The 13,506-nt window shown below is 38.4% G+C and overlaps 2 protein-coding genes and 1 long non-coding RNA gene across 4 annotated transcripts; 1 reads left to right on the forward strand and 2 right to left on the reverse strand.

Moving 5' to 3' along the window:
* Window positions 1–1,127: 1,127 nt before the first annotated feature.
* On the forward strand, window positions 1,128–4,044 carry LOC110911727. Its single transcript, XM_022156357.2, has 2 exons — window positions 1,128–1,522; window positions 3,820–4,044. The coding sequence occupies exons 1-2, from the start codon at window positions 1,371–1,373 to the stop codon at window positions 3,878–3,880; spliced, it is 213 nt and encodes a 70-aa protein (XP_022012049.1). The 5' UTR covers window positions 1,128–1,370; the 3' UTR covers window positions 3,881–4,044.
* Window positions 4,045–4,740: 696 nt separating this feature from the next.
* Window positions 4,741–7,295, reverse strand: LOC118483864. The gene is made up of 3 exons (XR_004871948.1): window positions 6,982–7,295; window positions 5,819–6,782; window positions 4,741–5,128 (listed from the first exon to the last, which is right to left on the reverse strand). It is a non-coding gene; the product is annotated as an uncharacterized LOC118483864 (long non-coding RNA).
* A 2,560-nt stretch (window positions 7,296–9,855) lies between these two features.
* Window positions 9,856–13,279, reverse strand: LOC110911714 (phosphopantothenoylcysteine decarboxylase). Of its 2 annotated transcripts, none has more exons than XM_035979525.1 (3): window positions 13,133–13,279; window positions 10,959–11,270; window positions 9,856–10,334 (listed from the first exon to the last, which is right to left on the reverse strand). In XM_035979525.1, exons 2-3 carry the CDS (start codon window positions 11,262–11,264, stop codon window positions 10,041–10,043), a joined length of 600 nt encoding a protein of 199 aa, XP_035835418.1. In that variant the 5' UTR covers window positions 11,265–11,270; window positions 13,133–13,279; the 3' UTR covers window positions 9,856–10,040. The 2 variants fall into 2 exon arrangements, with proteins under 2 accessions (XP_035835418.1, XP_022012037.1); XM_022156345.2 differs by having other exon boundaries at window positions 10,959–11,267; window positions 13,133–13,263.
* Between the last annotated feature and the right edge of the window lie 227 nt (window positions 13,280–13,506).

The following is a 13,506-nucleotide window of genomic DNA, read 5'->3' on the forward strand; positions in this document are numbered from 1 at the left end:
CTCATTTACTCTCTCTTTTTTGGGTCTAACGGTCACATGAAACGAAATGAGAGATTTCCTATGCTCCCCAACGTCTATTTCCCTCTCCCTCGCGCTCGTGGTCCGCCCTCGCCCTCAACGCCAGTGTGGGACGGTTTTCAGCAGCAGCGCCTGACGGATGTGAACACAACCACGCCTCTTCCACCGCTCGATAACACATGGCCTTATACACCTAACTTATGTTTCACACAACGAGCTCACCTAAAGCTCCACCAAAAACATGTGTCGGGATTTTACCATAAAAACACAGAGAATATCATACCCCTTAGAATTTAAACTTATATACATATAAAAAATAAACAATATGACACTAGTTGGAATAGTAATAAAGAAAACGCAATTATTGTAGCAAAAAATTCTATTTACATATTTTAAACGAATTGTGAGACTCTCCTAGCATTTTTGAAAGCAAAGTTGTTGATCAAAATGGCTGATTGTTTGCACTTAGTAGTCGTAATACATATTCAAATTAAAAACTCAAATCTACCTTGCCCCAAACACGCGCATAAGCCAATGTTTGAAAACTATCAAACTCGAGCTAGACATGAGCCCTCAACTAGGGATGATGAGCATTTGGTACTTGGTACCAGTACCGAATTTCCTGTACCTATTTTTTCGGTACCAAATCGATACCCATTTTTTGGCATTTTCGGTATCAGTGTTTTACCGAATTTTACCTTAAATACCGGTAGGGATGAACGTGGTACGTGTACCGAAAATACAGGTACCGAAATTCGTCAAAACTGGGTACCGATACGAGACCAATATTTGAAGGTAAAATTCGGGATTTTACCGGTATCGTACCGAACCGGTACCGATACCGAAAATGCCAAAAAGTGGCTACCGATACCGAAAAAATTCGGTACGGGAAATTCAGTACCCAGTACCAAATGCTCATCCCTAAATATCGGTACCGTACCGTACTGAACATTTTCGGTATCGGTACCAATATTTTCCGAAATCCGATACCGAGCTCAACCCCACTCAAATCTACCTCAAAACTTTAGCTAATACTATTTAACATATGCCCTTAAAGTTACTCAAATTTACTACTTTGACCCTTCTAACAATTCAACAACAACCATGACACAACTAATAAAAATACATAGTTAAAGGGCTCTATTGTCAAATTTCACTTTCCATATTCTGGTGGTCTTAACTCTTAAACCGCCGTCCCATTACCACCACTCAAAACCCTATCCCCGTCATCAATCTCCGGCGACCACCGCCAGTTTCCACCGTACAGCCACCGTTACAATAATATTAACAACCGAGACGAAGGTTTCCATTCGGTCAACTACTTTTTTTCTAGATCGGATTTCGTACAGCCAATGGCGTTAACGAATTTTATACTCACCGTTGCCGGAGTTAGCGCGGTGATTCTACTCATGCGGAGCGATGTCAAACAGTCTGCTTCTATATTCAAACGTAACGTTCGTCAGATTCGTCACTGGCTTGAGGAAGAATCTAAATCAGCTGCAAAGTATGTTTACAATACATATATAATTCGTGTTTTTGAGTATTTGTTGCTTGATTTATAGGTTAATTTATCCGTAGTAGATGTTGTTCGCTGTAGAAATTGAGTGATTCTACTTTTGTTTTGCGATTAGAATTCAGTTTGTAGAAAGTTAGGGTTTCAAAATAGGAGTTCTATTTGCAGTGACATTTATTGATAATCTTCACGTATTTAGTCTGCTTCCATTTTCAAATGCAACTTTTGTTAGATCTTCGTCACTGGTTTGAAGAAGAATCTAAATCAGCTGCGAAGTATGTTTACAATATGTATATGATTTGTAGATTTGAGTGTTTGTTGCTTGAATTATAGGTTTATAGGTTTTGAAATTTATGCAGAATAGATGTTATTTGCTGTAGAAAGTAAGTAATTATCCTTTTGTTTGGCGATTAGAATTTACTTCGTAGAAAGTTAAGTTTCCAAAATAGGAGTTATATTCGCAGCGACATTTATCGGTAATTGTCACACTTGGAGACATCAGTTTGCTAGTTTAGATGAGAGAGCGGTAAATTCGAGCCGGGGGTCTCACTGGAAGCAGCCTCTCTGTTCATACGGGGTAGAGGTAAGGCTGTCTACATCTACCCTCCTCCTCAGACCCTCCCTTAGCTTTGCTATTGGTGGGATTTACTGAGTATGATGATGATGATGAAGATGAGAGAGTGGTAAATATTGAGCTAACAAGAATGATGTTTAATATTTGACATTGATCATTCATTTGAATGAATTGAAGCCTGCATGATATTTTTTCCGAAAATGAAGTTGTGACTTAACCATGACTTAGAAGATCCTCGGTTTTTTTTTTGTTCCAAATGTAAGAACTTCGGTAGAAGTTGATTTTATGAAATTTTATCTGCACCCTTGATCATTTGTATACCTCATTAATACATTTTTACTTTATTGATAAACAATGCACCTATCTCATAAGGTGTAATAAGTGTGTTGGGGATTTATGAACCTGATTTGGTTTATTCAAATTTTTCACTCAAGAGCACTTTGCTAGAGTTTCATTCCTTAGCAATCCGTACAACAATAACATATGCAAACTAGTCTGAAGTGAGCTAAAATGAGTGTGTAGTTGTTGAGTTTGATTCTCACTCTCCCCTTTTGTCGTTGAAAGTAAATAAATATGATACTTTAGGCAGTGTAGCTTATCGAGGGAGGACAAGTTATATAGACATAATTGGCAAAATAGTAAAACACTAGTGTCCCATTGAAACCCGAGGGTCTTATATCACTGTAAGATGCTTGAGTAGTTGAGTGTAATCTTAATATGATAGGGTGGATTTTTTTTATCATACTTTTTTTCCCTTAAATTCAATAAATGAAACATTGAGAATTTGAGATCACAACTCTATTCATGAAGAGTAAAGGTACAAATAATATTTGGAGAATACTCGATGATTAGAATACCTTAGATCACGAACTTTTTTTAGACTACAGTTTTTGCTATAGGCTTATGAAATCGCTATATCATTTATACTCAAACCGAGAAACAGAAATGGTATTTTAGATAATAGGCATAGTTATTAGTAATAGTACTTTCATTTGCTTTTCTTTTGTTAATTTTTGGGCAGCCAGTGTGGGAAAAGGTGTGATTTGCTAAACTGGCTTAGGGGCCGTTTGGCAACTTCTGAATGGTTAAGTGCTGAACCAGTAAGAGGTCTGAATCATTAAGTGCTGAACCAGTAAGAGGTTTGAACCATTAAGAGGTAGTATAATGCTTAACCGTTCAGAGACAAATGTCTGACCAATTCAGATTAGGGTCTTAACCATTCAGACTTTGTATATTGCTTAACCATTCAGAGGCAAATGTCTGAACCATTCAGACATCTGCTCGCGAAACAAACAATCTGAATCATTAAGTGCTGAACCAGTAAGAGGTCTGAACTATTAAGAGCCCCATTAAGAGCTAAACAAACAGCCCCTTAAACCAGCTAAAAATAGTCTGGAATACGCATGTGCCTTGCGGTTTTGGGCTTGCGCTTTTAAAGTGCCTCGCGCCTAAGTGACATGCTCACCTCTTGCGCCTTGACTACTTGAGCCTTTGACTACCTACTTACCTAGCCCTATTCCAACCTGTACCTCTACTTGTTTTTTTAAATATATATTTTTTGACTTCTTATTATGCATCACTTCATTTAGGTTGCATCAAGTGTACTTTTTTTTTTTTTCTAAATAGAAAATAATATTAAGTTGTTTTAACCTACTTTGTTCATATGTCATAGTTTCAATGTATCATCTTACACCAAGTTTGGCCAAATTTGCAGGGAAGTAGAGAAGGCAAAACCCAAGGAGCTTCCAAAGAAAGATATTCCCAAGGATGATTAAGCTGAGGTTCATGGCTAGGGTTAGAATAAAGAATTTTCAAATATATTTACGTGTACGTAAAAACTCGTATTTTGGCTTGTTTTTTTAGCACATACTTGTCTTTTTGGTAGCAAGAACGTATAAATGTCTTTTTATTGTGTTGATTATGGTTTCCTTTGGCTCAATTTCCCATAGTAGCTTAGCACCTTGTGCTTCATTCATGATTAAAGGTGACAATTTTTGACCCCTTTACAAGTAAAGGGGTCGATTATGGGCTGTTGGGATGAACAAGTCAAAGAGGTTGAAAGGCTTTTTAAAGGGTATATAAACAGGTGGGGTTTTGATTTGGATTTGCTCAGATCTGATTCATCCGCATGACTAAACAGATTACAAAAGGTGATCCTGTAATCAAATAAGAGATCCGATAGATCAATTCATTGGGTTGATCTGAGATCCATCTGGGTATTTTGCATGTAGCCAGTAGCCTTGTGTTGTGGGTGGAACACTAGACCAAGCTCATTTTTCATAGGCTGGCCTCGTTAACATGGGCACCATTGATGGTAGCTTGTGAAACCATATTCAACTGCCAATAGCCACCTCCACCCATCTTAGCCACCTCTACCCATCTTAGCAAGGTTTTAAGACTATGGGGGTGTGGGGGATGGTAATCCTCGGAGGATGTCCCTCCACGTCAACATCCAAGGAGGATGCCCCTCCAGGGATGGACCAAGGGGGTGGAGGATGAGCCTCCTCCCATTTTTTTTTTTAAATTCAACATATATTTAAATATTAAGTAACTTATAAAATAAAATCATTAATATTAAAAAAAATTACATAACTTAAAAAAAGTACATAACTAAAAAAAAAAAAAAATACTAGATTGCTAAAAATAAAAAAATTCTAAGACATCATGCGTCCAAGCCCCTCGCACAATAACTTCCAGTCAGGTTTTCGTCTGTTTAGTGCTTGAAACTTCGTTTGGAACCGGCACCCACTTCTTATTTGTTCGCATAATCTCCCATGCCCGGACGTGTGGGAAAATCTGCCGATGCTCATCTTCGTATCTACGCATCACCTCTTTAAAAACACTTTTGTCACTCCACCCACTTGGACGATTAACATATAAATTATTATAATACCCGCAAAATCGGTTCACGACCGGATGCATCTTTCGCCACTTCGAAGAGATCGCGAGACGGACCTTGTTCCAAATCGCAAGGAATTTTGCTGGTGTTTCTTTCCAGAAACCATCGCCGATTTGGTTGTTTCCTATATTTTTAAAATGTAACAAAATTTATAGAGTTAATTAAACATATGAGTCTTGTGGTTTATACCTAGTTTCGCATTTGGGTACCAACTTTTTTTTAACATGTTAAGGTTACGTGGTTTAAGTTTTGTAACACATTAAGGGTCTAAGCCTAACGACTGTTAAAAACAAAGGGAACACACCCTCACGTGAGGACATTTATGTCTTTTTCGTCCGGCTGTTAAAAACAAACGGAACATACCGGCTGGGGACAACTATAAAATCTATGCCCGGGATTATTCTCTGTTCATGAGGTTCGTATTGTAGCCGAAATCCCACAAGCACACAACACCATCTTGGATTGAACAGGAGCAGATGATATAAACGTCTGTACAAGGTGTTTAATTTGAACAAGAATAAAGAAGGGTCCAGGGGTTTTAAATTAGAGGCTTTGGACGAAAAGACACAAATGCCTTCACGTGATTTGCACGTGAGGGTGTGTTCCGTTTGTTTTTAACAGCCGTTAGGCTTAGACCCTTAATGTGTTACAAAACTTAAACCACGTAATCTTAACGTGTTAAAAAAATAGTACCCAAATGTGAAACTAGGTATAAACCACATGACTCATCTGTGTAATTAACTCATATTTATATATTAGAAAGTTTAAAGTTTATATATTAAAAAAAGTAGAAAATGTATATATTTTTACATACCATCCATTGGGCATTTTGACGTGCTAATCCACGCCTTAGCTAACGCCTCCTCCTCGATCTTTGCCTTCGCTCTCGAAGGTTGATCACCGGCTAGATGCGCCACGTGCTTCCTTTTTTTTGTTTGGAGGTTTGGGGTTGCGTCTCCGGCACATATTCTTCAACTTCATCTTCTACGGGTTGAGACGATTCTACCGGTGGCGGTGAAGGTTGTGGTTGAGAATGAAAATGCGAGTTGAACGGATTTCGCATTAACATTTGTTGCATGGATTGCATTTGGTTCATTTGATTGAAAACGTTCATTTGAGTGAAAACGTTCATTTGAGTGAAAGCGTTAGGGCTTTGCCGACCAACTCGAATCCATTGTTGGATAGTAGCCAGGTACCGAGAAAACGTTTGGGTTTGGGTTCGGGTTTGGGTTGTTTCGATTGTACGGATCCATGGCTAAATTTATAAAAAAAGACGAAGAAATTTATAAAGTTGAGAGAGAGAGAGAGAGAGAGATTGAGTTGGAATCACTGTTATCAAAAGCACTCGCCTAGGCGACCTTTTTGAGCGTGGCAACCATTAAATCTTATCTTTTATATGTTAGTAAACTGCCATTTTGGTCCCTGAAGTTTGGTCACTTTGCTACTTTAGTCCAAATATGAAACCTTTTGCATCTGGGTCCTGTGGTTTTACTTTTATTGTCATTTTGGTCCAAAAATAAATCAGGTCATATTTCTCAAATTAAATCCTGGTATTTTGTCCTTTTTCTCAGGGGCAATATGGTCATTTTTTTATTTTTATTTAAAGCTTTTATTAAAACAATAATCTTTTGTGGTTCTCACCAAACCCCCCACTTCTTCTTCTACCTCCTCTCTCTGTCTCTCTCATGCCATAACAACCACCATCCATCACCACCTCCACCAGCTCCACCACCATCAATCTCCACCACCACCGCCATCATCTATCTCCATCTCCACCACTGCTCAACGTCACACCCAAATCACCAAACAATTATATATACACAACACTGAAATCAATAAGAACCTGAACACTTTCAATCAGGAATAAAATTCTTCAAAATATCATAAGATGAACATTACAAACATAATCGAATTAATACTAACAGATATTACGAACAAATTAGGGCAAAATTAGAAAAGTGGAGTGAGAAATCGTACGGAGATCGTGAGCTTTCTTCAATAAGCCATAGGTGGTGCGCCGGTGGAGGTTGTGCACTTGTGCTACGGTGATGGCTATGTGACGGTGGACATGGTGTGACGGTGGAGGTGGAGGAGCGATGATAGAGGTGCGATGATGTGTTGTGTAGGGGTTAGATTTAGGGCAAATTGGAGGCAGAGAGAAAAGGAGGTAGAAGAAGAAGTGAGGGTGTGGTGGTAACCTAATTGATATATGTACATAAAACAAAACAAATCAAATAGACTAATAAAAATAGATACATGGATAAAGAAGTAGTCAAAGAAGCTAAAATCTAGCTCATGAGTTTACCATATTTATTTATTTGAAAATTAAACAAGTAAGATGCTTTTTGCCTATACGTCTCTACACCAATCAACAATGTACTAGCTTTGGAAAAGGAAATAAAATATTATATATTAATTAAAGATGACAGTTATAGATTTAAAAAACTTCATCTTCTTCATTTTGATGTTTATCTCTTTCACAGCTCCACCTGCAACTTCATGTTAACATTTTTTTTTTTACCTTTTTTTTCTTTGGCTTCACATATTCTTCATTAGAGTCAAGTTCAAGGGGTGTGATTTCAAATTTTCTAACGGGTGCAATCGGGATTTTTGTTTAAAAGTTACACTAACTTCTTTTTTCTTTCAAGGGGTGCGTCCGTCCACACACGACTTAACCTAGGTCCGCCCGTGGTATTGGAAATTATTTGGAATTTGAAGAAAGTGTCGTTGGAATTTGAAGAAAGGATTGTGGTACATACGAAGTGAATGGTGGTCAAATTCAAGACGTGTGTTATAATTTTTGCAAAAAATAGTAAGAATTTATTGACTCTTGAGTTTAACCAAAATATACAATGGTCATTGGCTTAAACAGAACATATTTCAAATAAAGTACGAATAATCTAACATTCAAAACAACAAACGGATTCCATGTTCTGAATATTCTTGAGGAACTAGCTAACCACAAACGGATTCCTTCAGTTCTTTGCCTTGATCTGATATAACCATCAAGAACGAAGGTCAATTTCGGCCTTATCTCTCTTTGCGATGTGGCGGCTGGAGGGTGTGGAGGTATAGCGCCAAGACACGTCAGCGCCACCTAGGATCCACGTCAGCTAGAGTGCTTTATCACGTCCCCCTTTAACTTGCATGGTGTGGGATGGAGCCCCCTATTAAACAAAATTTTTAAAAAAAAATATTGGCTGAAATGATGTGGGCTCCACCTGATAAAGCCCTTCTTCCTCGTTACCATGATGGAGCCTCACCTATAGTGCCCCCTCTTGAATTGCTCGGTGTGGAGGTATGGCACCTAGGGGCGCTATAGACGATGACATGGTCTGGGTGGCGCCCCCACACCCTCTGGCCTAAGGGTTTGCAATTTATAAATGTGTTGTAAATATTTAAAATACGGGAATGATAGAAGTGGTAGGGACTATGGACTTTTAGAGGTTTGGGATTTAAATATGTAACATACAGGATGGTAAAAGTGGTAGGGAGCGTTCAGCAAAAAATTTAAAGGTTTTTTTTTTTTTTTTTTTTTTTTTTTTTTTTTTATCATGTGTATATATCATGTTTATAGAAGTATAAAAATATATATGTATACTTTGAATTTGACTCTCGAACCAAATCGAATTGAAAATCATGAATTCGTTTCGCTTCGAAATCGAATAGTGAACTCAAATTTGAATCTAATTTGAACTTTTGGAAACCGAATTTGAGCCTTGGTAATCGAATTTGAATTGAGTCGAATTTTGAATTTTTCGAATCTGAAGAGGTATGGTCCCAAGTCCATGCATACATGGCAGGGACCACACCACTTTTATCTAGCATGGCGCCTACATCAGCAGAACATATCCAGAAGCTTCTGGAAGAAACCGCAGGTGACACCAAAGATGCTCCCCAGACAAAAATGACAACACGTGTCATCAGTTGACGGACGCCAGCTGGACCTGTAAGATAATCCTAGGGCAGGCTGACAACCCCTGCTAGAATTCTCCTATCTGGACGAATAGAGGTGCGCCACGTCATCTACTACTCTGAGTACGACAGAGGAGACCAAGAGGATATTCCTCTTGGTCGGACAGCTGGCATCCAACAGCAGCTGCAGCTGGCAAGGCCTTCCTTCCCCCCTTCATCCTTCTGCTATAAATAGGAGACTCCTCCTTCAGGTTTAACATTCTGCTCTCTCTCTCTCTCTCTATCTCACCTACAACACACACTATTCTCTTCAGAACAATACTTATTCTCACGCCGGAGGGTGGTCACAAGGAGAACCCCCCTATTCCCCTCCTTGTGGCGAGTCACCGGTGTTCTGTTTGCAGGAGTCCAGAAGTCGGCGAGTGGAGGAAGAGATTGAACCCATATTCACGATGGTTAGCCTAGTGTTAACCAGTGTTTCATCAGAATCCGATTCGATTATTGAACAATGAACACGCTTAGCCCTGATGCCTGATCAGTGATCACTTTTCTTTTAGAATCTACATATTTTTACTCTACTAGGCTTCCTTTCAGTAGGCCATGAAGTAGATCCAAAATGAACCGGCCGAGCTGGGTGGGTTGGTCTAATATTCATGATTATAATTTATAACACATGCATAACCACATTTTCCAAACACTGAAAAAAATACACAGCAAATAAGGGTTAAATGGCCGGTTTGGTTTTCACAATGATATCAAGTTGAAAACCAAACCGAGCCGTAGACCAGATGTTTGGATCTCAAACCATCTAAATGGGCCAATTTGCTTCGGGTTAGGCGGTTGAGTCTGTTTATGAAAACCCCTATCATCAACCAGCCTCCGCCGTTAGCACTAGTTGCTATCGATACAAATATAGCCGGTGAATCCATTTTGATACTTCTTTTCTAAAACAACCTATTTCAACCCATTATCCGACCCGCCTTTTTTGTAAGGCTTACTCTATGATACTTTGGACATCCATATTTTTCAAATGCTTCAAGAAACATAATCTAGATCCTTAAAAACGATGTTCATAATAAAGTCATTAAAGCTATTTCATCACACTAAAACCGAAACGAAACTCATTGTGTTCTACCACCACTTGCATTTTGTCGGGATTCCATGAAGAGTCTTACAGTATTGAAGATGAGTGAAGGCTCGGCCATTGCACCGGTTCCGTAGTCTCCACAAGCAAGCCTTTTCGACACTGGGGGTATAAGAATAATTCCAAGTTCATCAACCGTCATAAGATGCCGTTCAGTGAAAGGATTCGTCCACATATACGTGTTCATAGCTGGCGCTACGAATATCGGTTTTTCATAATCCCACGCTCGAATTATGCTTGTCAGCAAGTTGTCACATAGTCCACCTGCTATCTGGTTCACCATATCAAATGGGCTGGTTTAGGTCATGTTAAATGTGCCAATATGCATAAAAACTTCTATAAATTACATTAGAGTAAAATGTCACTTTCGTCCATCAGGTTTGGCCAGTTTTGCGACTTTCGTCCAAAAGTTTTTTTTCCGCACCTGGATCCAAAAGGTTTAAAATTTTGCCATTTTCATCTAGCTGTTAACTCCATCCATTTTTCTCTGTTAAGTCAGGGGTATTTCCGTCTTTTTTGTCAACTTAAAGGGCAATTCAGTCTTGTTCAGGGGTATTCGGTCTTTTTACATAAAGTGAAAAAGATCGAATTGCCCTTTAAGTTAACAAAAAAGACAAAATTACCCACGAATTAATGGTATTAAAATGGATATAGTTAACGAGCTGGATGAAAATGGCAAGATTTCAAACCTTTTGGATACAGATGCGGAAAAACATACCTTTAGACGAAAGTTGCAAAACTGGCCAAACCTCAAGGACGAAAATGGCATTTTACTCATTACATTATTATTGTTATAAACTATAACATGCTGTTTCTTTATCATATTACATTAACTATTTATAAAAAAAAAAGACAAAATGGACAAAAAGGGTAAAAAAGTTGCAACACATATTACCTTGCCGAGTGTATTTGCCGACAATGGTGCGATTACCATAATATCAGCCCATTGACGAAGCTCAATGTGAAGCACCGTATCTCCGATCTTTGACCAAGTTGACCATTCATGCTCATCTGTATATAGAACCACATCTTTTGGGAGTGTTGTTCTATCAATAAAATGTAAAGCCGCCTGCGTTGCAACAACTTTTACATCCGCCCAATCTGAAAAACAGCCGCACAGGATCCCGAACTTTATCGCAGCCACACTTCCACTTGCGGCAAGCAGAATTCTCGGTTTTCTAGTAGCACTCTCCACTTGCATTGCCTCCTTAAGTTAAACAAGTAAAACAAAAAAACATTACTAAAATGGGTTGAACGGTTCAAACGGGTCAAAAGTTGTCTGCAGTGTAATACTAATTAGAGTAAAGTCCACGAATGGTCCCTGTGGTTTACCAAAATTTTGGATTTGGTCCCTAGCTTTTCAAAAGTACACGGATGGTCCCTGTGGTTTGCACTTTGTAACACATTTAGTCCCCAACTTTTCCAAGGATGGTCCCTGTGGTTTTACTGCAGAAAAAAGTTGTACCTTGGGTTTTTTGACTTGTACATATAAGTAAAATGGTATAAAAGCCTTACTTATTGCTATATTTTGGTTAAAGGAAGCTAAAAACCTATGGGATATGTATGGGATATATAAAAAAATTATATAAACATCTTCCGCCTCGGGTACGAAAAGCCCATCCCTTTTGCGCTTTGTGCTTCGTGCCTCAATTTTAGACCTCGTCGCTTTTGTGCGCCTCTCGCTTTTTAAAACCAAGGTAACCGTACTATACCGTACGGTAAAGGTTCTATACTTTTAACAGTACCATACCAATACCGACCGAACATAGACGGTACGGTGTTCAGTTTTGGTTTCAACTAGGGCTGTAAACGAACCGAACGAACACGAACAATGTTCGTTAAGGATATAATGTGTTCACGAACGGTTCATGAACACTTACCGAACAAGATTTTCTATTCGTGTTCGTTCATTAAGGAAAGGAACGTGTTCACGAACGGTTCACGAACATAGGTAAAATCGGCAAAGACGACGGTGGCTAGAGGTGGATGGTGATATGGAGCTGTGCTAGACCTTGAAGCCCTAATCGTTGAATGAAGGTCAATAGTATATTTATATGTGAATAATGAGAAGGAAAATGGAGTGGTGCAAAAACAAGGTGAAGATCGGGTTTCCTATTTTATTTGTTTGGGTAATGAGATAAATAAGAATTAAAGAATATAAAAAGCTTAGATAAAATAAAGGAAAAATTACAAGTTTTGTCCTTTATCTTTATACTACTTTTCAGGCGGTGTCCTTTTTAACGAATGTTGACAGACGGTGTCCTTTACTAGGTATTTTGTTGCAAGTTTAGTCCTTTACACCCAACCCAGTTAAAAAACCCTGTTAATTGTTGACAGGCGGTGTCCTTTACTAGGTATTTTGTTGCGTCCTTTACCTAGGTATTTTGTTGCAAGTTTAGTCCTTTACACCCAACAATTAACAGGGTTTTTTAACTGGGTTGGGTGTAAAGGACTAAACTTGCAACAAAATACCTAGTAAAGGACACAGTCTGTCAACATTCGTTAAAAAGGACACTGCTTGAAAAGTGGTATAAAGATAAAGGACAAAACTTGTAATTTTTCCTAAAATAAATGCTAAAAAATCTTTAATAAATAACACAAACAAACGAACATGAACGAATCTTCACCAACACATTACCGAACGTTCACAAACATAACTGAACAAACGAGATATTCTGTTCATTTACAACCCTAGTTTCAACTAAATTATGTAACTATACTATGCGGTACGATACCATACTAGTACCAACTGAACATATACGGTAAGGACGTACAATATTCAGTTTTGGTCATAGCTAAATTTATGTAACCGTACTATACGGTACCGTAAAGGTTCCATACTTTTAACGGTAGTACTCACCGTACTTAAATGGTAAGGTATTCAGTTTTGGTTTTAGCTAAATTTCTTTATCCGTACTATGCAGGACAGCACCAGTTCGGTCCGGTACCGGTCTTATCGCCTAAACTGAAAGATCTAAGCTCTTATTTTTTTAGATTTAACATAACAAAAACCTAAACAAAACTATACAAATCAAAGTGTTGAGTGTCAGAAGAAGTGAAAACTGATACCTCGAATTGAAAAACCTCCGGTCACTAATTTGCTTTTCTGCCGCCGTTACCGTCGCCGTTAGGTGAGTCTCCGGCGTTCCGTTAACGTCTGGTAGTGATAGCCGAAAATGGAGTTAATCGAGTAGAGAGAGAAATAAAAAGAAAGTATTGTTTTAGAGTTTTCATTTTTGGGCTTGTGGTTTGATGAGTAGTCAAAATATGCCCTTAGGTTTTAACTACTTTGTGAAATTAGCTAGAATGTTTTTATGAGAATCACCAAAACTTGTATTAACTATTAAGCCACTTAACCAGCACTAGTGCTCTAGTGGTGGCCACGTGTATTTAAATTCCACCTATGGTTGGTTTGAATGAGTTTTTCCTCTTGATCTCAAGTT

This window comes from Helianthus annuus, chromosome 2, assembly GCF_002127325.2.
Source record: "Helianthus annuus cultivar XRQ/B chromosome 2, HanXRQr2.0-SUNRISE, whole genome shotgun sequence".
NCBI lineage: Eukaryota > Viridiplantae > Streptophyta > Magnoliopsida > Asterales > Asteraceae > Helianthus > Helianthus annuus.